The sequence below is a fragment of the Pseudophryne corroboree genome, chromosome 10 (assembly GCF_028390025.1).
Source record: "Pseudophryne corroboree isolate aPseCor3 chromosome 10, aPseCor3.hap2, whole genome shotgun sequence".
In the NCBI taxonomy this organism is placed as follows: domain Eukaryota; kingdom Metazoa; phylum Chordata; class Amphibia; order Anura; family Myobatrachidae; genus Pseudophryne; species Pseudophryne corroboree.
Window position 1 is genome coordinate 65,850,266 of NC_086453.1, and position 26,336 is coordinate 65,876,601.

General features: G+C 45.0%; 1 protein-coding gene and 2 pseudogenes across 2 annotated transcripts in view; 2 read left to right on the top strand and 1 right to left on the bottom strand.

Annotated features, from left to right (window-relative positions):
- Positions 1-1,068: 1,068 nt before the first annotated feature.
- The window catches only part of LOC134966032 (uncharacterized), an 81,057-nt gene continuing 55,789 nt past the window's right edge, over positions 1,069-26,336 (top strand). The window contains exon 1 of one of the 2 annotated variants that reach the window (XM_063942490.1): positions 1,069-1,215. Coding sequence is in view for 1 of the 2 variants with exons in the window: in XM_063942487.1 (XP_063798557.1) it covers positions 1,226-1,244 (19 nt within the window). In the remaining variant the exon portion in view is untranslated. Of the gene's footprint in view, positions 1,245-26,336 lie in introns of both variants that reach the window. The other variant, XM_063942487.1, reaches the window with a different exon arrangement.
- On the bottom strand, positions 11,359-11,477 carry LOC134967187 (5S ribosomal RNA; annotated as a pseudogene).
- Positions 13,830-13,948, top strand: LOC134967188 (5S ribosomal RNA; annotated as a pseudogene).

Consider the following 26,336-nt stretch of genomic DNA (forward strand, 5'->3'; position numbering starts at 1 on the left):
AAGGACAAAACACAGAAAACAGCGCCACCTGTATGCAGTTACCCAGTGGGACAGTATACTCTGCGGCTGATTTTTGAGTTGAAAGCACACACAAAAAACGAAGCCACTTTGTCATACCTCCTACTTTTGTCTGGGTAACAATCAGGACAGCTGCGCATGCCCAAATTAGAGGATGTGGCCTCACAGACAGGGGAGTGGCCTCATGGGAATGTTGCCATTGCAAGACACCCCCCCATTTTAATCACTATGGGGGCGTGCCCAGCACTGGAGGATCAGCTGACAATGTCCCCAGTCCCAATCTCCTGTGAATAGACATTGGCCCTCATTCCGAGTTGTTCGCTCGCAAGCTGCTTTTAGCAGCTTTGCAAGTTTGCACACGCTAAGCCGCCGCCTACTGGGAGTGAATCTTAGCATAGTAAAATTGCGAACGAAAGATTAGCAGAATTGCGAATAGACACTTCTTAGCAGTTTCTGAGTAGCTCCACACTTACTCGGCAACTGCGATCAGTTCAGTCAGTTTCGTTCCTGGTTTGACGTCACAAACACTCCCAGCATTCGCCCAGACACTCCCCCGTTTCTTCAGACACTCCCGCGTTTTTCCCAGAAACGGTAGCGTTTTTTTCACACACACCCATAAAACGGGCAGTTTCCGCCCAGAAACACCCACTTCCTGTCAATCACATTACGATCACCAGAACGAAGAAAAAACCTTGTAATGCCGTGAGTAAAATTCCTAACTGCATAGCAAATTTACTTGGCGCAGTCGCAGTGCGAACATTGCGCATGCGCAATTAGCGGAAAATCGCTGCGATGCGAAGAAAATTACCGAGCGAACAACTCGGAATGACCACCATTGTGCGCCTGCGGCCTGTGGGACAGTCCCGCCAAAATACGGACAGTAGGGAGGTATGCTTTGTATCTGGAACAGACCATGCTGCCATGCAAGGGGAGCAATCGAATTATAATTTTTATATGCAGGATAAATGCCGGCTGCGTTTTTATGTTGGCCACAAACGCTGAACTGCTTTTATTTTTACAGATTTGAGCCAGAACACGCTCATCTCACATCTAACCTTCTCTGCACATGTTACATCTCCCCCACCTGCAGTGCAACATGGTTCTACCAAGGTGCTAAGTTACTGGCTCTTCTTGGCTTTGCCCCCAACTGAGAATAATCCCTTCTGTACTCGCTCCAGAGTGCTGCTCCTGTGACTTGTAAGTGAAGATGATTAATCACTTAACAGGTAAATTTATTTGCCAAAAACCACTCAGAATTTTTTTTTTAGGATTGCTCGCCGCTCTGCGCTTCTGGTTGGTCGCTTTCTTTGAAACCAGGTCAAGAACGCACAGCCTGGTATGGTTGCAAATGTTGCAACCATAGAAAAGTTTAAACTTAGGGTTGCGCAAATTAAATGGTTAAATGCAGCCTCTTTTACCCAAAACGGAGAAACACCAATCTCCTGAATGGACAAAGTGAATAGTGAAAATGGATAACGAGATAGACGCTAATAACCACAAATGTTACTTCTAAAAAAAACAATTTATTGATACAATAGGATATGAGATAAAGTGCATGTGCCAGCACCTAATTACATTCTCAAACAACAGAAAGTTAAAAAGAATCATTTAAAAACAAAGGATCTGATACATAAAGTGCAGGTTCATATGTATACAATCTCTCACCATATGGAGGGGGTGCGGTGGGCTAAGCTTTTTTGAGCAAAGAAAAAAATGGTCCCGGGCTAGGAGCACGGCACCACCGCAGATGGTTTGTAAGTCCCAAAGGCGAGTCACTCCTGCATGGATTCTCTCCTGGTCCACAGCAAACAGGTCCGTGCTGTTCTGTTGTTTGAGAATGTAATTAGGTGCTGGCACATGCACTTTATCACAAATGTTGCAACCATGCCAGGCAAGTGGCTAAAAGCCAGCCAGGTGTGAGCACAATGTAGACTACAGGACAGCTCTCTGCAAATTCTTTATTCCTTTCTCTCTCTCCTTAGGAAACGGGTTGGGTATGGGTGACCATCGGTTGGGATACTGTCGATCACCATACCAACGTGGGGATCCCGGTTTTTAGATAGCCGGCAGGGACGAGCACAACTAAGCCCCTTGCGGGCCCGCTGCGCTCGCCAAGCAGCAGACTCGGTGGCTCGCCACAGGTTCTATTTCCACTCTGTGGGTGTCGTGGACACCCACGAGTGGGATTAGTCCCTGTCAGTCGGCATGCCAACTGTTAGGCTTTCAACCTGCCGGGATTCTGGCGTCGGTATAGTGACCGGTGGTCTCCAGACCGCCGGTCACATAACCGCATCCCGGGGAAACATAGGAAAGCATTTTCCCTTCTCTTTAATTCATTTAATCCACAATGTAAAAACCTGTTTGGAGCAGTGCTGGTGACTGATGACCCGCGGCTACTGAATCCGCTCTGGATACATACAGGAAACCGGAACTCTCTGCATCTGGCACGTGAATATGTGTTTCTGCCTAATTTAGGGATGCTGAATTCAGTGGAAAAATCAGGCTGTGTCACGTCACATTTATTCGACAGTATACACAAATAACAAAAGCGGTAATAGCTACAGTGCAGTATATTTGGAAAAAAGTAAGATAAGTGAAAAATTCAATTCATCTCAATAGTACTGAAATATTCTCATCGTTTTTCATTTTTAAAATTATAATACAACTACAGAAACGCCGCCATTTTGAAGAACATTGCAGGGTGCCACCCCCAAATGCCGCATCATGTCGATCATGCTGCAGCTGACAGGGGGGCTGCGAGCAACATCGCAAGACCCATTCTAAAAATGCCCAGAACCCCCTGTCAAAGTCAGAAAAATATCACGCTACACGTTGCCATATATTCACCTCATGCGCGTGCCTGCTGCACGTGCACATTCTCTCCCATGCGTACGGATACTCGCAGCCGCGTGATGGCGCCTCGGCCATGCGCTCGAGCGCGTGGTATGTGCATTTACAGTAGAGTTTGTGTGCGTCTAGCGAGCGACTCAATCGCTAGATAATAAATCCATATAGCAGGTTTTATAGGTAATGTTCCCTTTAGTAATAACTGTAAGTTTGTTTAATGTGACTTGTTCACGGACTTGGGAATCCCTCTTTGCGTGGTACAAAGGGTCTGATTAAGGTTGAACAGTGGTGTCTGGTACCTAACCGAAGAGTATTTTAATAGCAATAATCCGGTGTTGGTTAGGTAAAGATAAATCGCTCCTGCGTGTAGTTATGGCCATTAGTAGTTTCTGGACATATTCTATATTTGCAGTTCATTATCCATGCGGCGGGAATCCGGAGATTCCCACCCACCTGAGCTGTTTGAAATAGTCACAGCCCACCTGTTCAAACTAACCTATGACCTTTTGATATAGTGCGGAGAGACATTCCTGTGTCCAATGAACAATAAGGTTGTAGGGCCCTTTGAAGTACACTGTATGTTGTGTATATAAGGGTCACTGTCCCCAGACCGGCCAGTACTCTCTCTTCAACAGTTATCGCTGATAATTGGAGGACTGGATTCCGGTTGCTCCTGCGAGTGTTCCCCGTATGGTATGGTTCTCTGTTGCCACTTTGTTACCCGTGTAATGTTAGCCATTCATTCTTAGTCTATGTATTTGTATTTGCGATTGTTTACTATTGTGTATATTTCTGTTTAGATATCCTGTTAGAATTATATGTTAGCCTGTAGTGTATGACTTGTCAACTGTTTCTCTTTTCGATATAACTAAAAGCATGTTAGTAAAGGTGTTGGATCCTTAGCACGGTATTGTGTGTTCATTACATTGCAGAGAGTAATAGGAGCGTCTCGATCGCTCAAACAGCTTTAGTGTTAACAAGGTTAAGCAGCGTTATATCGCTACAGTGTTTCAGTACAAGGTTTACAGTATAAGAATATCCTTTCTGTGTGTTACATTCAAGGTTTACTGATTGTCATCTTGTGAGCGTCTGCGCCGCTCGTGATCTCCTCGTGGTCTCGAGCGTCCGCTACGCTGATAGCGTAACATTACGGTGATCAGCCGCCTATAGTGTGCCCGATACCAACAGCCACAGGCGTGCGCAGAGACTGACTGGCGGGTGCCGCTCCGGACTTCCCCCCCTCCACGGCATTATAGTGTTCTCTCACCTCCCCTGTCCTGGATATAGACTGCTCACCTGGTCCCCTCACCTGGGCCGCCCAGGTGAGCAGTTTATATCCAGGACAGGGGAGGTGAGAGAACACTATAATGCCGTGGAGGGGGGGAAGTCCGGAGCGGCACCCGCCAGTCAGTCTCTGCGCACGCCTGTGCCAACAGCGTATTCTCGCGAGCGTTTGTGTCGCTCGAGCGGCTCGCTCCCGATACAGCGTCTGCTACGTTAAGGGCGTACCCTTACGGTACCTCGTGCGCCAATTGTGTACTGTGTCTCTTAACCTTTTTTAGTGTTTAATATAGGATAAATATTAGGCTTTATCAATTGAGGGCTCGTCCGTCCTCCACATATCCTCACTACTGTAATCAGACTTTATCTGTCAGCAAAGGGCGGGAACGCAGTATCCCTTCGTATCCGTATTGGTGGTGAGGGATACAGTGGTGCTGACTAGATAAGCGTCTGTTACGCTACGCTGTAGGAGTGCTGGGGTGGAATCCGGAACCGGAGGTAAGAACAATACGTTAGTATCTTTTAAAACTGTTTATTTCTGTTTTTGCATACGCACACACGCACGCACACATCTACATTGTTGCAGCTCACTTTCTTGTTGCCATTAGAATTGATTATTAGACACGTGCTGAAGAAATCTGGTGCTATTTAGTTGAGATTAAATAGGATAATTTTTAAGGGAATAATTGTAAAGGACACGCACACAGCATAGCAAATACTGTGTGGTGTACGGTAAGCGATTATAGTTGAATATCGTTTACATTGATAGAAGCGTGTTGATTGTGTTGCTGTGGGCATATCTGCACTTTGTGCATACGTGTCTCGGACAACGTGCGAGATCACGTACGTGACGCAAAGGCATACGCACGCGGCATGTTTTACGCAACGGAGCGTACGGATACGCTCACTGAGACTCAAATCACACAATAACCTTGTTTAGGGTGGGCGGTATAGTACAGCCACCTGATAATAGCACACGGTTGTTCAGTTTTTCCAAAAAGTATTAGTTAAAAGAAAACCTTTTTCTACTGCAAAACCCAGGGATTAGACCCCTACCTGTATGAAAGGAATTTCTGTACAGAAAAAAGATCAGTGTGTATATGAGTGAGTAGGAGTGAGTGTGGAACTTAAGGTATTATTTTTGTGAACCCACAAATCGGGATCCCGTCGGAGACCACATCAGGTGAGTGGACACTTGGTGGCGTGGATTGGCTTGCCCACGTTAACATTGTAGAAGGTAAAAGGAGCAAGTAGTTTCCGCAGACAAAAGGACTGCGAGGTATTTAAGCGCATCCCCGGGGGTTTGGCGTAGCACCCATATAGTCAAGTTAAAGCTCCGGCTGAAGGTTTCGCAGCCTAAACAACCGATTCCATTGGTCGTAAAGCGTATAAATATTTAGTTATTTATGCGCTGTGCGACTGGACCGCACGTAATTGTGTGCATTAGTTTGTTACCTTGATACCCATTAAAAATTTACTGTGGGATCATAAACGCTATTTGTACATTCTAACGTGATTTGTGTAGGTTTTTGTTATTTTAAGGGAGTTTCGCTGTTCACTAAGGAAATCTCCAACAACCAATACCTACTGGGGAGGGTAGCATACTCCCACACGCCCCAGTAAATAGAGGTTACAAAAGATCCCACGGATTGGATTGGCCAATTGGGGCGCAGAGTGAGTGAAGGCACTAGTTGAACTTTCACCTTCGCCTTACCGCGGGCAATCTGGTCTGTTTGTGAGAATTAGCTAAGACAGCAATATCTACAAACGATGGGGGCCAGTTGTTCAAAGAAGGGATGTCCAACAAGGGTTCACGTTGGTAGTTGCTGGCCCAAAGGGTCCGCAAGGTATATAATGTGTGAAAAATACGGATCACACACACAGGTATTATGCAAAGAATGGGAACGTATGACAGAGGATGATGGGGAACAGTTTCCCCGGGTAGGCAGTCTGAACCCTGATGTATTGCAGAATCTAAGAAAAAGGATAGGTCTAATAAAATCTGCAAAGCAGAGGATTAGACATTATGATTGTTTACAGATATGGCAACAGGAAAGTGAAATACAACAGGAATTAGCTCAGAAAGCAATTCCAAATCCTGGTAGAAATCTAATAGCAACGGCACCACCACCATATATAGTAGGGGACAAAGTGGCTACAGAGAATGACATGAGGGTGTACGATAAGAGTGCACTTAATCAATGTAGTAGTGATAAGGTTAAGATAAAAGTTAATGCAAATGTTGATACTAACGCTAACCCATGCAAGTTGTATCCTATGTTAAACTTCCCCCAGGAATACGACCAAGAAGATGAGCCCACTACGATTTCAGCTCTCTCTCTAGCGGCCACCATAAGCGATACTTCAGTGGGCATCGCCCAACCAGTAAGATTGGCATATAGCTTAGGGGCCCATAGCTCAGGGACAGGTGAGGTTGTGTCTACAGGTAAGTACGGCACTGTACAATATGCTGAAACTATTGCACCATACACTGAAGAATCAAACCAGAGTGAAGTAATTAATATTAACCCTGTTAGAGTAATAGCGGTCCCCAATGGTAAGACTGACACAAATGGAGCCACACCCATTAGGAATATTGCTATGCACTGTCCCTGGTCCCGAGCAGAATTAAGAACAATTTTGTCTGAATTTCCTGATCCCAGAAAAGATTTAGCCGCATGTCAGAGGTTCATTAAGGACCTAGGTAACTCCACTGAACCTAACAACAAAGATTGGCGGACACTACTGCGGGCATGTCTGCCCTCTAGTATTGACCCCATAAAGTTTATAGCCGACTGTAAATTAAATGAGGAGGTACCCCTTACGGACGAATATAATCAAGACAATGTAACCAGAATCAATCTGCAGTTGGGAATATACTTCCCAGCTGTAGTAAAATGGAACAAAATATTCTCCATTAAACAAATGGAAGGGGAAACTGCCCCTGACTATTTCCACAGGGCATTAGAGGAAATGGCTAAATATACTGGGATCGTGGACATTGAGGCAAATATACACCATAGAGAGGTAGCGGTGTCCGTCTTGATGGACGGTTTAAAGGAGGTATTAAGGAGTAGGGTGCAAACTACTCAACCTAACTGGAGAGGTATGTCGGTGGCCGCCTTAAGAGAGACTGCTGTTGGGCACGACAGGAACATCACAAGACGCAGGGAGTCACAGAGTGATAGACTGATGGCAATAAGTATCCAGGCCCTTACAACAAGGCCGCCTCAGTCCCGATCACAGACCCCTGGTGGTAAGCCGCATGTGGTAAAATGTTACAATTGTAACAGGGAAGGACATTTTGCACGTAACTGTATAAATAACTCACATAATGCACATAAAAACCCTAGACAACGACATGACATACGAAATTGGGATCAAGGACCGCAGAGACGGAGTTATGAGCCACACGCTGGGGAAACAAAAAGGTATCCCCCAAAAAGAGACTGGCAAGTCTCTGATAATACCCATTTACCCCCTTCACAGGTAATAGCTGCCACTGCAATGCAGGGAGGTCACCACGCACCATAGGGGTGTGGTCACACCTGTAATCTGCAGCCAGTGAAATTGATTGCGAGCCTTGGAAGTGAACACGAGGTTACAATTGATGTAGCTGGTAAATCTCTAAATTTCCTTGTAGATACGGGGGCGGCCAAATCAGTGATAAATTCGACCGTGGGCATGTGAACCACTGGTAAAACAATTCCAGCCATGGGAGTAACAGGAGTAGTACGACAATACCCTTTAAGCAAACCTACAGAGGTTACGATAGGGCCTTTGCATACCAAGCATTCTTTTCTGCTGGCTGCATCGGCTCCGACTAATCTCTTAGGGAGAGATTTACTGTGCAAAATGGGATGCATCATATATTGTACTCCTGAAGGAGTGTTCTTGGACATACCCGAAAGCCACGCTCAGGAAGCACAAGATATGTTAGACTCCCCAACAAGATTAATGTCACACACTGTTGTTGTAAATAGGTGTCCGTCCAGGGTAGAAGAAATGATTTCCCAGATACCGGAATCACTTTGGACCAAGGACGGACAAGACACTGGATTGATGGCAAATGTAGCCCCAGTAGTTGTGCAAGTAAAAGATGGTAGGATAGCTCCAAAAATCCCACAGTACCCTCTGAAGCCAGAGGTGGAGTTAGGAGTTTTCCCTGTAATAGAGCGCTTGCTACAACAGGGCATTCTGGTAAGGACGTCCAGCACTGCAAATAGTCCCATCTTCCCTGTTAAAAAGAGTGGGGGGAGGGGTTACAGATTAGTGCAGGATCTAAGAGGGATCAACAAAATAGTTGAGAGTCAATTCCCCGTAGTGCCAAATCCAGCTGTCATTCTTATGCAAATCCCTCCCACTGCCAAATTTTTCACTGTGATTGACCTCTGCTCCGCTTTCTTCTCGGTACCTCTGCACACTGACAGTCAATACTTATTTGCATTCACATACAGAGGAGTCCAATATACATGGACTCGCTTACCACAAGGTTTCATAGACAGTCCAAGTATTTTCTCACAAGCTCTGCATGATTGTTTACAGTCTTTCCAACCAGAGAGTGGATCAGTATTGATCCAGTACGTGGACGATTTACTACTGTGTTCAGATTCATTGGAAGCGTCCCTGAGAGATACGAAACAGCTCCTGTTTAATCTTTCAGACACAGGACACAAGGTTTCCAAAGACAAGTTACAATTATGCCAGACCCGTGTGAAGTATTTGGGACACTGTCTAACACAAGGACTGAGACACCTTACCGCTGATAGAATTCAAGCAATTCGTGACATGACCCTGCCACAAACCCAGCAACAGATTAGAACGTTTTTAGGAATGTGTGGGTATTGCCGTAACTGGATCCCAGGTTTTTCCATACTGGCCTTACCTTTGCAGGAGATGGTCTCATCAAGCAAACCTGATCGGATTTCGCACACAGACGAATCCGAGATGGCATTTGAGAGACTTAAACAGTGCCTAACGCAGGCACCGGCATTGGGTATGCCAGACTATGGGAAACCCTTTGAGCTGTACGGAACAGAGAGTGCTGGGTGCGCAGCAGGTGTCCTAACCCAGAAGCATGGTGATGCCAGCAGGCCGGTAGCTTACTACAGCGCTCAGCTAGATACGGTAGCGCGATCCCTCCCCACATGCTTGCGAAGTGTTGCAGCGATAGCATTGCTAGTTACAAAAAGCGAAGATGTAGTGCTAGGACACAACCTCACAATCCATACGCCCCATGCAGTGTCAGCTTTGCTGAATTCTGCCCAAACCAGACACGTCTCATCAGCGCGGTTTGCAAGATGGGAATTGGCACTGATGGCCCCCGTAAACATTACCATAAAAAGATGCAGCGCATTAAATCCTGCAACGTATCTCCCAGGTGTGCCTGGACAGGCACAAAGGGTGGAGGATGAGAGTAATGGTGAAGGAGGATTTAATACAGGGGATGACATGCATGATTGTATGGAATATTTGACCCAAAATTTCACGGCAAGGCCTGACATCAGTGACAACCCACTGGAAGATGTAGATTTTACCTTCTACACTGACGGTAGTTGTCACAGACAGACGGACTCGGGAGACTTGTGTACTGGATACGCAGTCGTAGATGACCAAGGTACCATAGAAGCAGAACCGCTAGGCCCACCTCACTCAGTACAAGTTGCTGAACTGGTCGCCCTAACCAGAGCATGTGAATTGGCTAAGGGCAAGTCAGCCAATATTTACACAGATTCTAGGTACGCCTTCGGAGTAGTCCATGATTTCGGAGCCCTATGGCGCCTCAGAAATTTCATGACGGCAGCTGGCACACCAGTAGCGCATGCAGCCCACATCAAAAGACTTCTAACAGCGATACAGGAACCCGACAGAGTGGCTGTTATCAAGTGTAAAGCTCACACATATAGCCAAGACCCGGTATCACTTGGTAACAGCCGAGCAGACGAAGCTGCTAAATTAGCAGCTGGTACCCCCAGACAGACAGACAGACATCACACAACTGATGGTATTTAATACTGTAAACACACAGAAATTGTGTGAAATGCAAAATTTGTGTTCCCCACAGGAAAAGGCAGTTTGGAGGTCAAAAGGATATGGCCAGGAGTCCTCAGGACTCTGGACAGATGGACAAGGTAAACCAGTGGCACCAAGAGCATACCTTCCAAGTCTAGCGGAAGCAGCACACGGGCTGACTCATCTGGGCAAAGAAGGGATGTGTAAGCTAGTAAGAGCTTATTGGTGCGCCCCAGGATTTTCTTCCCATGCGGGTAAAAGAGCGATGACATGCCTTACCTGCTTGAGGAAGAATATCGGAAAGGCAATACCGACAGAGCCATCTCATATCCCTCCAACAGATGGCCCTTTCCAGGTGATACAAATTGATTTCATACAATTGCCACCTTGTAGAAATTTAAAGTATGTTTTGGTCTGTATTGATGTGTTCTCAAATTGGGTCGAAGCATTTCCCGCGGCCACAAATACCGCTGTATTCACTGCAAAGAAAATTGTGCAGGAATTTGTGTGTAGGTACGGTATCCCTAGAATAATTGAAAGTGATAGGGGTACCCACTTTACAGGTGAAGTCTTTCAAACAATGTGTAAGTTGATGGGAATTAATAGTAAGCTGCATACTCCGTATCGCCCCCAGGCGAGTGCAAAGGTGGAAAGAGTTAACAGCACTATTAAAAATAAATTGAGCAAGGTAATGACTGAAACAGGACTGTTATAGCCCGAAGCTTTCCACAAATAAGGAGAGAAAGGAAGACTCTTTTGTGGGCGCACTCTTTTGTATGTATATATAGCCGTCTCAAAGAAACGAGAAAGTTTAAAAGATATAGTTTTTATTTGTAACAACAATAAAATAGTAGTAGGGTACTTTGTCAATCGAAAGAAAGAAAAAATGGGGGGAAGGGTAGGGGAACATAGAACAGATGTTAGCAGTAAAAATACTGAATGATGGTTCTAGGCTGCCTGGGTTTAGAAATGCCGATTATTATCAAATATAGGCTTGAGAATGCTATATATTCAAATATAAGCCTGAGAAGCACGCTATATGTCCTACATCGGTATGCATGTCAATTGCTGCCTAGTTGAGGTAGATAATGTATCTCTTGTGAGAGAGACTTAAGAAAGGAATAGATGACAATAAAGAAGGCTGAATGAGCAAGATGAATCTGCTGTCAGTGTTAGACGCTGAGCATATCCGTCCAAATGCTTCTACTGAACTGAGTATTCCTCAAGAGTCACCCACTTGAGTACTAACCCAGCCCAACACTGCTTAGCTTCCAAGATCGGAAGGATTCGGGCGTTGCCAGTGTGGTATGAACGTAGAAGGAATATTCAATATCTAATGCTCTGGAATCACTGATGAGAGTTCACGAATGGGGAAGGGAAAGGTAGATGTAGATTGAAGAGGAAAAATAGGGGATCTGCTGCCAATGTTAGACAGGGATAAATACCCCTGAATCAGTGGTGAGAGTCCTGAAAAATAGGGAAAGTCAGGGAAAATAGAAAAGTAGGGCACGGTACAATGAAATATTCCAAAACAGTGACTGTAATTGGATATACCTTTAAATTATGGATGCATAAGGTATTTATAATGGTAATAATCCTAGATGTCAAAGGAGGCTAATTGTACATGAAACAAAGATGTAATTTTAGATCATTAGACACATCCTGGTAAATTGATATCGTGTGTCTCCCAATAGGATATCCTATATCGAGAGATGTAACAAGGTAGCTGATTAATGGCAACAAAATAAAGTGGGTTGCTGTTCTTGTTACAATAATGTCAAAACAGAAAACATGATTAAAATATCTGGAACAGACAATGCTACTATAATCAGTCTCTCCTAATGGATATTGGGAAACAGGGAGAGGGGGGAAAAGAAGAGAAGAAAAGAGATTCAGCGATATAAGAATGAATATGTCAGATTTTATAACTGACCAGGGCTCTGATACTCTGTTCGCTACACAATGTTATATATCATAAAATAATCAACCGTTTATATATCAAAAGCCTAAAATTAACAAGTCTATTTTAGAATCAAAAAGGACTGTTATGATAAACTTAATGTAAATCAATATTATGAGGCAATATATATAATGGACATAGAAGTTAATGCCAGTGAGAAATATAATATAATTGCACGGATATTACCCGGGATGAAGAAAATATTCAATCACTGGTAGCAGGCAGAGTAAAGTGTAAACTGTGGAGTCCAGCGCGTGCTGAAATTGTGCACCACGATGTGTCCACAGGGCCGGGCAGTCTCCCGTGATGTGTCCACGGAGTAACGCAGTCTATCGGATACGTGTAGGAGATAAAGTCTCTGTATTTGGGATGGAGCGCTAGGTAGCAGGTATCACGTCTCGGCGGTGTGCGATGGTCCGTGGATCTGGCGGCTGGATGAACGGAGCTGTGCAGAATTCAGACAATCGGGAATCGGCTATACCCCAGGCAGTGGAGTACGGAAGACGCGTTTCGCCCGTTCTCCGGGCTTGGTAGGAAGTGACCAAGCCCGGAGAACGGGCGAAACGCGTCTTCCGTACTCCACTGCCTGGGGTATAGCCGATTCCCGATTGTCTGAATTCTGCACAGCTCCGTTCATCCAGCCGCCAGATCCACGGACCGTCGCACACCGCCGAGACGTGATACCTGCTACCTAGCGCTCCATCCCAAATACAGAGACTTTATCTCCTACACGTATCCGATAGACTGCGTTACTCCGTGGACACATCACGGGAGACTGCCCGGCCCTGTGGACACATCGTGGTGCACAATTTCAGCACGCGCTGGACTCCACAGTTTACACTTTACTCTGCCTGCTACCAGTGATTGAATATTTTCTTCATCCCGGGTAATATCCGTGCAATTATATTATATTTCTCACTGGCATTAACTTCTATGTCCATTATATATATTGCCTCATAATATTGATTTACATTAAGTTTATCATAACAGTCCTTTTTGATTCTAAAATAGACTTGTTAATTTTAGGCTTTTGATATATAAACGGTTGATTATTTTATGATATATAACATTGTGTAGCGAACAGAGTATCAGAGCCCTGGTCAGTTATAAAATCTGACATATTCATTCTTATATCGCTGAATCTCTTTTCTTCTCTTCTTTTCCCCCCTCTCCGTTTCCCAATATCCATTAGGAGAGACTGATTATAGTAGCATTGTCTGTTCCAGATATTTTAATCATGTTTTCTGTTTTGACATTATTGTAACAAGAACAGCAACCCACTTTATTTTGTTGCCATTAATCAGCTACCTTGTTACATCTCTCGATATAGGATATCCTATTGGGAGACACACGATATCAATTTACCAGGATGTGTCTAATGATCTAAAATTACATCTTTGTTTCATGTACAATTAGCCTCCTTTGACATCTAGGATTATTACCATTATAAATACCTTATGCATCCATAATTTAAAGGTATATCCAATTACAGTCACTGTTTTGGAATATTTCATTGTACCGTGCCCTACTTTTCTATTTTCCCTGACTTTCCCTATTTTTCAGGACTCTCACCACTGATTCAGGGGTATTTATCCCTGTCTAACATTGGCAGCAGATCCCCTATTTTTCCTCTTCGATCTACATCTACCTTTCCCTTCCCCATTCGTGAACTCTCATCAGTGATTCCAGAGCATTAGATATTGAATATTCCTTCTACGTTCATACCACACTGGCAACGCCCGAATCCTTCCGATCTTGGAAGCTAAGCAGTGTTGGGCTGGGTTAGTACTCAAGTGGGTGACTCTTGAGGAATACTCAGTTCAGTAGAAGCATTTGGACGGATATGCTCAGTGTCTAACACTGACAGCAGATTCATCTTGCTCATTCAGCCTTCTTTATTGTCATCTATTCCTTTCTTAAGTCTCTCTCACAAGAGATACATTATCTACCTCAACTAGGCAGCAATTGACATGCATACCGATGTAGGACATATAGCGTGCTTCTCAGGCTTATATTTGAATATATAGCATTCTCAAGCCTATATTTGATAATAATCGGCATTTCTAAACCCAGGCAGCCTAGAACCATCATTCAGTATTTTTACTGCTAACATCTGTTCTATGTTCCCCTACCCTTCCCCCCATTTTTTCTTTCTTTCGATTGACAAAGTACCCTACTACTATTTTATTGTTGTTACAAATAAAAACTATATCTTTTAAACTTTCTCGTTTCTTTGAGACGGCTATATATACATACAAAAGAGTGCGCCCACAAAAGAGTCTTCCTTTCTCTCCTTATTTGTGGTATGCTTTGTTGCTGACTCAGGGTGCACCACCAATCTTAAGATTATTAGAAAACATTGGTTTTCTTTTTTCATTTATTACATCTTGGTTAAGATACTATCTATACTATATACACTTATTACTCTCCAGTGCGGTATAACCCCAATACATGAATAGCCCGAAGCTTTGCCAATTGTATTATACAGCATCAGAACCACTCCCAGGTCCCCTCTTAATCTGTCTCCTTTTGAAATTCTGTTTGGTCGACAACCCCATGTTATGATTAACCCCCAGGATGATTTGAAATGTAACAATGAAGTAACCATAAAGTACTTGGTTAAGATGAGTAAGCAATTGAGGAATCAGAATGATAATCTAAAGTTGGTGATTCCTGATTTGCCAGACAGTAATTGTCATGACATTGAACCTGGGGATTATGTAATGATACGGAATTTTCTACGCTCAGGTTGCCTTATTGACAGATGGGAAGGACCATATCAAGTCTTATTGACCAGCACAACTGCTTTGAAGGTTGCCGAGAGAGAGACTTGGGTCCATTCGTCTCATTGTAAAAAGGTCACTGACCCAGAGAGGTCCCGTGATAAAGAACAGACGGTAGAGGTTGTATCACTAGAGTGTCTGTTCAGGGAAGATTGAGACGACACCTGAGCGCTGAGGATAATAAGACCAGAAGCTTGTCGAGCCAGATTTCTTTTTCCCATTTGTTATTTTCTCCAGTTCCCACCTCCCTCATATTTCCTTTCCCCCTTCTTATTTTCTCCGTTTACTCCTCTAAGATGGACTTGCCCCAAGAGACTGTGATACGGATTTTCCTGTTAACCATGATGTTGACCAGAACAGTCTGTTTCGGTGAGAGTACCATGGAAGTCGAGAAAGGATCTGGAATGGGTTCTGATGACCAGGATGGAGGCGTAGTTTTCCAAGAACAACATAATCATCGAGCAAAGGCGAGTATCAGAAAACGATCTGGTAGCATTGACAATAGAAGGAATTGTGAAGGACTGTTAGCTGAAGAGAACTGCATCTGTAGACACTGTGACAATATAGTTGAGGATGGGTGCATAAAGAAATGTCAGTCCAGTTTTAATATCCATATGGATCGGCATCCATTGAGTGACTATCACTCCTTAGTGGGTAAAGTATTAAATCAGACAGATTGTTGGGTATGCTCTCAAGTACCTCAAGGCCATAGCAAATCAGGACTAGTACCATTCCCTTTAACGGTAGGAGAGGTACTTGAGCTAAGTGGTGGGAGGCCGGTGGACAAGAGGTTTAATATCTCTAGTACTCCTAGTTTGAAGCTCCACCAATATCATGTGGATAGGTCCTTAGTGTGCTTTAACACTTCCAATCCCCGAAAGCCGGGAAATTGGGAAGTGTCATGGAGTAATCAAACCATGACATTCTCACATAGAGCCGACAGATTGCCCATAGACACAGAACTTATACGCCAGATAGCCGACCATAGGAAATTCTTTCGGTATAGGTACACCTTAGGAAGTAGGATCATGCGAGTTGGAGAAGTATCACCAGGATACTGTGCACAGATCGTACAAACTGATACGTGTACTAAACAGATGGAAGAATTAGGGTTAGGAGAGTTCACATGGAAAATCTGTAATATGGTTATGTCACACTCCGTCCCATATGTTCTCCCCGATGATGCATATTTCATATGCGGGAGGAAGGCGTATTAGTGGCTTGCCCCAAACTCAGAAGGGTTATGTTATATTGGAAAAGTACTGCCTGAGGTAATGACTGTACCCCACACAAAAATGAAAGATATTCACCGTGGTGCCCAAGCTCCTTATACTCACACTCATTACGAGCACATCGTTAAACGGCACCTGATAGAAAGAACAGAGCATCCAGCCTCTGACCTGATCCATGAATCCACCGGGATTCAATTCCTACTCGCGTTAGATATCACTCATACCGCTAGAGGAGTGATAAATTACAAATATATATCTGCGCTTGCAAATTTATTAGACAATATCACTGAAATGTATGACGACACATTCAGGTATACGGGGAGAGAGTTACAAGCCTACAAAACAGAACTGGTTCAGCATAGGATGATTCTCAATTATCTCACAGCTGTGACAGGCGGGTATTGTGTTACCCTAGCGACTCAATATGGAATAAAGTGTTGCACGTATATTACAAACAGCACGGAGGACCCAGCCGAGGTCATAGACCAAAAGATGGATGACATTTTACAATTAAAATGGGAGTTCCGAAGGAAACACAATCTCACCCTTGCCGCTGTGGGTAATGAGCTGACCAGTTGGGTGTCATGGTTGAACCCACGAAATTGGTTCTCTGGTTTAGGAGAATGGGCCCAAGGTATTATCATGGATGTAGGGAAATTTCTTTTGTGTATTCTGGGTGTCACCATATTGGTCGGTCTGATATTTAGATGCGTTCGGGTTTTAACGAAGTGTAAACGTAGTGCCCGAGTGATGAGTTTAAGAAGTGAAGATACTGCAATAACAACGACTAATTTGATTTATGACCCAACGATAGAGACAATGTTGTGATGAAAATGTGATTCCACGGTCCGTTTCTTTCACCCGTTTCTCCTTTGTTTTCCTCCAAGGTACAAAGACATCCGTCTGGAAGAAGAATTTGACAACCTTTTACACAGACCATTGATGGACAATGCCATAGACCCCCATTTTCCCTAGTGACTCTAAAATTTTACGATAGCCCAACACTTCAAAGATTGTAAGTCTATGGACATTGAGAAAACTTTTTGCTCAAGCAATTATAGCAAAAGCATCGGGAGACTACAGTCAACATGTACATCGAGACAAGACACAAGACAAGACCTCAATCAACAAATGTATATTAAACTCACATAGTTTATGACTGCATTTACCATAATTGCTTCTTATCTTCATCTCTACAACCTTCAGGTAATGACACACATAGTCGATAGGGAATACAGGCACAGATATCAGCACTCACATATCCCCCCATTCATGCATCATCAACTAAAATGTGCTCCCCCATTTTGTTGCAACCAAAAGCCGAAAAGAGCTCGGTAAAGTTTGACAGCCCATCCACAGACCCAACCAAAATATACACAATAATGTGGGCGCTCAGAAAAGATATAGTTACAACAGCTGCTGGTTTTGTAAAATATAGATTTTATTAATATTACTCCTGAATAATTTCTAAGTCACTTAGATCTTATATATATCACAATAAAACAATTATCTAATATTAAAACATTTAAAACGTTTACAAAGGACTATTGTCCGAGCGCTCAACACTTGCTGACAGTCCTGCAGGTAAGCTGGTGATTAGTATGATTAGTATGCATATGCCGGCTGTTAGTAATCAGTAGTGCTTATCACACAATTTTGAGCTCAATAGCAAATTAATAGAAGCAGTTCATTGCTTTATGTAGCCTGTTATACTTCACCAAGTCCGGACTGGTTAAATGGATCCGATGATATATAACATGTATTGCAGACAGTTCCACATCTGTATTGTATCTGGAGATGGATCTCGCTCGTTCTTACTGACTCACAGACAGGTCACTCGGTAGTGATCCCCCAATGCTGGGGGTTCTTTTAGAAGGTAATGATGGTCTGTACCTTCTTGTGCCACTTAGCTGTCAGGAGGAGCGGTACGGGCAGCAAGCCCTGAGCTGCAGGAGACGCCGTGTTTGGCCGCGATTCGCGGCTTCCGGGTTCGGGGCTTCCGGTTTGCGTTCCACCTGCGTTCCACGGTCAAAAATCAGTCACCTGACGCGTTTCTCCGCCTCTTCAAGGGGCGGTTTCATCAGACGGACTTGGTGAAGTATAACAGGCTACATAAAGCAATGAACTGCTTCTATTAATTTGCTATTGAGCTCAAAATTGTGTGATAAGCACTACTGATTACTAACAGCCGGCATATGCATACTAATCATACTAATCACCAGCTTACCTGCAGGACTGTCAGCAAGTGTTGAGCGCTCGGACAATAGTCCTTTGTAAACGTTTTAAATGTTTTAATATTAGATAATTGTTTTATTGTGATATATATAAGATCTAAGTGACTTAGAAATTATTCAGGAGTAATATTAATAAAATCTATATTTTACAAAACCAGCAGCTGTTGTAACTATATCTTTTCTGAGCGCCCACATTATTGTGTATATTTTGGTTGTTTCTAGTTTTGGTGGATATCCAGATCCCCAATTGTGGGCAGCTAGAGGAGTAGGACAACATTATAAAGTAGAAATTACCCTATCCAATTACTTGTTTTCTAAACAGCGCCCACTTTTCTGTGTATATTTTTCCATCCACAGACCCGTACTACGGGATAAGAAGGAATTCAAATGTATACTTCGCAATACCTCGAAGCTTGATTTAAAACACGTACGGCACGATGATACATGACCCCTCAAACATGGACTCATACATACATGCTTCTACTATCTCACTAGGTCATACCTTTTTCCCACCTTCTTCTCTTCTCCCTTACCCAATCATAGAAATGTATTATACATGACATATATTTTTCTCTTTTTGAACTGCTTTAGGAAGTGGCAGTTATTGGTGACTGCCAAAGGGTGGACTGTCAAAGTCAGAAAAATATCACGCTACACGTTGCCATATATTCACCTCATGCGCGTGCCTGCTGCACGTGCACATTCTCTCCCGTGCGTACGGATACTCGCAGCCGCGTGATGACGCCTCGGCCATGCGCTCGAGCGCGTGGTATGTGCATTTACGGTAGAGTTTGTATGCGTCTAGCAAGCGACTCAATCGCTAGATAATAAATCCATATAGCAGGTTTTATAGGTAATGTTCCCTTTAGTAATAACTGTAAGTTTGTTTAATGTGACTTGTTCACGGACTTGGGAATCCCTCTTTGCGTGGTACAAAGGGTCTGATTAAGGTTGAACAGTGGTGTCTGGTACCTAACCGAAGAGTATTTTAATAGCAATAATCCGGTGTTGGTTAGGTAAAGATAAATCGCTCCTGCGTGTAGTTATGGCCATTAGTAGTTTCTGGACATATTCTATATTTGCAGTTCATTATCCATGCGGCGGGAATCCGGAGATTCCCACCCACCTGAGCTGTTTGAAATAGTCACAGCCCACCTGTTCAAACTAACCTATGACCTTTTGATATAGTGCGGAGAGACATTCCTGTGTCCAATGAACAATAAGGTTGTAGGGCCCTTTGAAGTACACTGTATGTTGTGTATATAATGGTCACTGTCCCCAGACCGGCCAGTACTCTCTCTTCAACAGTTATCGCTGATAATTGGAGGACTGGATTCCGGTTGCGCCTGCGAGTGTTCCCCGTATGGTATGTTTCTCTGTTGCCACTTTGTTACCCGTGTAATGTTAGCCATTCATTCTTAGTCTATGTATTTGTATTTGCGATTGTTTACTATTGTGTATATTTCTGTTTAGATATCCTGTTAGAATTATATGTTAGCCTGTAGTGTATGACTTGTTAACTGTTTCTCTTTTCGATATAACTAAAAGCATGTTAGTAAAGGTGTTGGATCCTTAGCACGGTATTGTGTGTTCATTACATTGCAGAGAGTAATAGGAGCGTCTCGATCGCTCAAACAGCTTTAGTGTTAACAAGGTTAAGCAGCGATATATCGCTACAGTGTTTCAGTACAAGGTTTACAGTATAAGAATATCCTTTCTGTGTGTTACATTCAAGGTTTACTGATTGTCATCTTGTGAGCGTCTGCGCCGCTCGTGATCTCCTTGTGGTCTCGAGCGTCCGCTACGCTGATAGCGTAACATTACGGTGATCAGCCGCCTATAGTGTGCCCGATACCAACAGCGTATTCTCGCGAGCGTTTGTGTCGCTCGAGCGGCTCGCTCCCGATACAGCGTCCGCTACGCTAAGGGCGTACCCTTACGGTACCTCGTGCGCCAATTGCGTACTGTGTCTCTTAACCTTTTATAGTGTTTAATATAGGATAAATATTAGGCTTTATCACCCCGCAGAAACCCTAACATATTTGTATGCAAACCAGTGGGTCCCATAAAAAATAAAGCATTGGTCTTTATGAAAAGAAACCAGCACCAACCGGTGTCCTTGGCTGTGATGCTCCGTTGTCAGAACGTCTTGGTGAAAATGTTCCACCATCACTTACACTACTCAGGTGTCAGGGAAAAAGTCTAGATGGGAATATATAAAGTGAATTTTAAGTGACGTTCTACATTCCATATTTCGTGCGATTGTCTTATAGTTTATTCATGATACATAGTTGGCCTCGTTTCTGTTCCATAAGAATCCATGCACAGCAGCCTTGAAAGAGGACCAAGCAGCAGAATTTCCAGCAATTTAGCGTTAAATATATCACCTGTAAGCAGCCTTTTAATTTGTGGGCCAACAAATCTGCCTACTTCTAGCTTTGCTTTGCTTAACTTCGGAAACGTCCTTCAGATAACGGAAAGCCTGGCCTTCTGTATCCAGAGCTCTCACAAAATTTTTCATTAGGCCCGACTTAAAGTGAGACTGATGTAAAATGATTTTATGTGGCTCAACCAATAGAGTGTATTTGACGTTTTTCTCTCCAGCTATGTAGGTTTCTCTCTCTGGCAACGTCTTTGTGATCTAGTGTCCCATAGACACAAAAAAAACCCAGTAGTACTTTGTGAATCCATGTGTGTACCTGGCACTGTGGGGGCATATTTGTATCTGGCACTGTGGTGGCATATCTGGAACTGTGGGGGCATATGTGTATCTGGCACTGTAGGAGCATATCTGGCACTATTGGGGTATATGTGTATCCGGCACTGCACTACTGGGGGCATATGTGTATCTGACACTATTGGTGGCATATGTGTATCTGGTACTGCACTATTGGGGTCATATGTGTATTTGGCCCCACATATGTGTATTTTGCCCCCATTTTCATTGTCCACACCCTGTGTGGTATGTGGCCACACATATTTTTTGGCGCGCACAAAGTACCACCAAGACATTTTTTCTACTTGCTCCACTGGATGTTATATACAGATTCTGTACACAAAATTACATGGAATTGATATGTTATGTCAGATACAAAGTAGCTGTTGAGTAGTGTAATCAGAATTTTACCAGTCTGTAATCGTCATGATGTTCTAACGGTACCAACCTTATGGAAATGTCTTGGTAGAGTAACTGCCATTGGGCCCGGATTATGCCTTCGGGGGGGCCAGGGCACTCAAGACAGGGTGCCCCCTTTGCCAGCAACTATCACATATTTTATTTTTTCTCTCTTGAAGCCCGAGGTGCGTGGCTTCATCACCCAGTGGCCTGTGCAAAAACCGTGCTGGGGGCATAGGAATTGTACCCACTCCAAAAGAAGAAGGGCCCCGTTACTACCAAAACACTCAGAGCCAATAGGCTTACTGAGGGAAAAAGGGTCTTCAGGTCCCCCCATGACGAAGCGCAGAGGGACCCCTCGAATCCCCGACCACTGGATCGAAAAGGCCCCTTAGGGGGCAAGGGTCTTCGGACTTCCCTCCGCCTCATGGCTCGGGGTCGTCCCTTTCTCCCCAGAGTTGGCCGAAGCTTCCCCTCGGGGAACAAAAAACCTTCAGCCCTCCCCAAAAGGAGAGGGCCTCGGTTACAAGGGGAGAGGGTGGCCCATAAGGGTCTCACCTAAACCCCGCCAAAATGTGAACACTCACACACACAAAACATAAAAAGGTGTGGTGAAGTGCATAAAGAAGTGCAGACACGTGTGAAAAATAAATAAATAATTAAATAAGCACCAGCCAGAAGGCCGGGGGAAAATAAAAATTATCTTTGCTCTAGCCAAAAGACCAGGGCAAAGGAAAGTGGGAGCAGACAGAAGGATGAAGTGCTCAGTGCAAAAGTGCTATACTAGTGCATGGTGGAGCAAATCCCCTGTGCATTTTCAGGCACCCCTGGCTCTTCCAGTGGCAGGGGTGCATAACTATCACATATCTTTGATTGAAAAAGCAGTCTTTATTGACATAAAGAAGCAACACAGCTAAAACACAATACAAATGCAAACGGTATAGTACATTTTCAAGAGTTACAGCATAAGGCCAACCTACACTATAAATCATGTCATGTACTATGCATATAAACTTTAAACAAATACAACAGTTGCTTCGGCGGACATGGAGTAGCACACAGGCTGTGTGTCTCTCCAGCTACCTAATCCTGATCTACCATCCTGTGTCCCCCCCTGGGCCTGCAGTGCACCCCAATACCTGCAGTACAGTGTGGAGGTGCCCCTGTGCCATTTTGGGACCCGTCTGCCCGCTATCCGCTCCAGCAGGGTGATTCTGGTGTGCCGGGGCCCGGGCCTGCTGGAACACGTGGGACGCCGCCATCCTGGTGCCTGCGCTGAGTGTCTGCATCCGGCTCCAGTCTTGAGCGCTGCTCACACCCGGGTCCGCGGCTTTCCCTCTGCCGCCGTTGTGGAGACTGTGGCGAGCGCCTCTCCTCCCTTGCTCCTGTCTCTGCCTGGGAGCGTCTGCGGGCGGTCCACGGCCGCGCCGCCGTCACGTGACCCGCTGCCGTTCTCCTTGTTCTCTCCGGCGGCCCCAGCCTGTACCCTCCGTCTCCTGCACATCCTGTGTCCTACTGCTGGGGAGGAGGTGCACGGCACGGCTGAGTGTTATAAGTGCCTGTGCCCTCCCCATGATATAACTGCTGCCCTGCTGAGCTCTGCTCCAAACAGGGACGGGGCACAGTGGGATATTAACCCTTGGAGGGCCTCAGTGTTGCTCAGTTTCAGCTCCACAGGACATAATTAATTTAATCCAGTTCTATGCTGCATGTGCCCCATATGCTGAGGGGGGAGTAAAAATATTTCTATATCCTGTTGCATTTGTTCATTCTGTGCTGACAGAGGCTGATTCTTCCGATATCATACATGTTCACTGGTCAGTTTTGATATACTACACTTACCCGCAGGCAGCGACTGGACAATCCTGATATACTACATTGAATTCTTCATTGGCCGCCCCTGGACAGCTCTTGATATATTATTTTCTATACTTCTTGCTCCCTGCCGTCCGCTCGGCTATAATGGTCAAACCGCATCAGTCTGCCGCGGCTGCGGCAAAGTTGGAGAAGTATGCCAGAAATCCGCCGACACGGTCCCAACAGGGGGGGGAGGTGCGGTCTACCTCGGCACCGCCTTCTCCGTCAGCTAGCTCCTCATCTGTGGAGGCCACCGATGCTGCTTTGCAAAAGGTGCTGGATGCGGTTACGGCCAGTGAAGCCCGCTTGGCCGACAGGATCGGTCAGGTCCAGGCGGACTTATCCATTATACACCAAGACCTTCAGCGGGTGCGAGAGAGGGTCGGTGAAGTTGAGACGCGCACCTCCACGCTGGAAGACACAATTACGCCTCTCGGTAGACGCACCTCTGCTCTGGAGTCTCAGATGTTGGAGGTACATAAAAAGATGACCGATATGGAGGGGAGATTGCGGCGAAACAATGTCCGTTTCGTCGGACTCCCGGAAAAAGAGGAGGGTGCCTCCCCAGAAAAATTTCTTGAACGGTGGCTGCTGGATGCGTTTGGACCGGAGGAGTTCACCTCACACTTTGCAGTGGAACGAGCCCATAGGGTCCCGATGCGCCCGTTACCTCCAGGGGCGCCTCCTCGTACGTTTATTGCCAAACTCCTTCACTATCGGGATAGAGATGTGATTCTGAGACTGGCCCGTACTAGGGGTCCCCTTAAGTGGAACGGTTCCCCGGTTTCAGTTTTTCCAGATTTTGCTGTCGACGTCCAAAAGGACAGAGCTCAGTTTGTCCCTGTGAAGCGCAGGCTGCGTGAACTGAATATCCCCTATGCCATGCTCTTTCCGTCTAAATTGCGGGTGGTCTCGGATGGTGAAACAAAATTCTTCATGACCCCTCGTGAAGCATCAGTGTGGCTGGATGGACGCTTTCCGGCACGGCGGGCATTAGCCGCTGATTGAACTTATGCATTTGTTCTCTCTATTTGCAAGTATACTGTTTCTTTTATGCCTGCTATGTTATGATTATATTGGCTTGGGAAGGATGTATAGTTGTTTGTAGATATGTTATTTGTGACTCCCTGCGAGATGTCAGTTTGGCTGGTTAGACGCTTTCCGGCTTGGGGAGCGGTGGCCGCTGGTTGCAGTCCTGTATGTGTTTTCTCAGCTAGTCCATACGCTACTGTTTGTCATGTGCTGCTATGTTGCTCATGTTAGGGCTTTCTGCAGCCCTTATGGGCCTTCACTGGGAGTGGATGGCTCTGTGGAGACGGGCGACTGTTAGACGTTGCCTCTACGCTGATCTTGGGCCTTAGGCTCTCGGTGATTGCTCTGCCATAAAGTCTTTAAGGGGTAGACGGTTATTCAGTTGGGGTGGGTGTAACGGCCCAGGGGGGGGATTGGTTTTGTTTTGAGTTTAGCTGGGGGATTCTCCTGTCTTAAGGTCATTATATTCTTGGCCCCTTTAGTAGATATAGAAATTTGATCTTGGTCGGTATTGGCGGAGTATGTTACGGTGCTCTCTGCCTTAGCTGTTATTGTTAGTATTTAGGGTGTTTTCTTGTTTGGGAACCAGGTATGCTGCTAGTTGTAGGTGGTATACGGGGTGGGGGTGGGGGTTACTTTAGACTGTTAGTATTGATGTGTTTTTATCTTTTGCTGTGCAATGTGCTTATTTCTGCTAGGTCTATGTTGCAACTAATTGCGGGCATATCTTCTTTGATGTTCACTGGCGTTGGCTGGCCGCGGGCGCTCTGCAATATTACAACTATGCTCTGCTATGGCTTTGGTTAAGTTACTGTCGTGGAACGTGCGGGGGATCAATGACAAAATTAAACGCTCCTTGATCCTTCGACAGATTAAGCTTTATGCTTCGGATATTATTTGCCTGATGGAAACCCACTTACTGGGTACCAAGATTATGTCCCTTAAAAAACCATGGGTGGGCTGGGCTTACCATTCTATGTATACTGCAGCGTCCCGGGGAGTGTCGATCCTAATTAGGAAGTCTGTCCCCTTTGCGCTTGATTCTGTGCAAACGGATCAATGGGGTAGATATGTATTTCTTAAGTGCAGAATTAACTCCGTCCCCTTGTTATTGCTGGCTGTGTATGTGCCCCCTCCATACTCGCACGACGTTCTTAAAAAGGCGTCTGCCTTTATGGCCGCTTCCCCTGGGATAACTGTTATCTGTATGGGGGACTTCAACAACGTTTTAAATCACGAGTTGGATAGGTTGTCCGGGGCGTCCTCCAATCCACGGCCCAAGCATTCCCCATTTGCAGATACTGTTTCGGAGTTGGGTCTGATTGACCCCTGGAGATTGAGGAATCCTGATTTGAGGCAATACTCATGCTTTTCATGCTCTCACTCTTCCTTCTCTAGGATAGATCTGGCTCTTCTGTCCCGGGAGCTTTTGCCCAAAGTTCAAAGTGTCAAATATGAGACTAGGGGTATCTCGGATCACTCCCCTATATCGTTACATATTGACTTAAACTGTCAGCGAGGCCAAGCAGTGTGGAAATTTAATCCCTTTTGGCTGACGCATATGGGTGAGGGATCCGAATTGGAGGCTAGCTGGTTAGAATTCTTTGTTATGCATGATGACACCTCGGACGTGACTCTGTTATGGGACACTTTCAAGGCTTTCTTGAGAGGAACATTGATTAAACGGGTGGGGAGTCTTAAATCCTCCTTCAAAAAACATGAGTCTGATTTGGAGGCCCGGGTGGTTGCTTCAGAGGTGACGTATGTGCGGGATGGCTTGGACGCCTCTAAGTTGGTGTGGCTCCATGCGCAGGGTGAATGGAAGGATTACCTGTGGGGGAAAACCCAGCATAGACTTCTCTTCTCCTCGCATGTCCAATATGCTACTGGGGATAGACCAGGTTCTTATTTGGCCAATCTTGCAAGGGGTGACCGTTCCTCTCATACTGTAGTGGAGATTTTGGA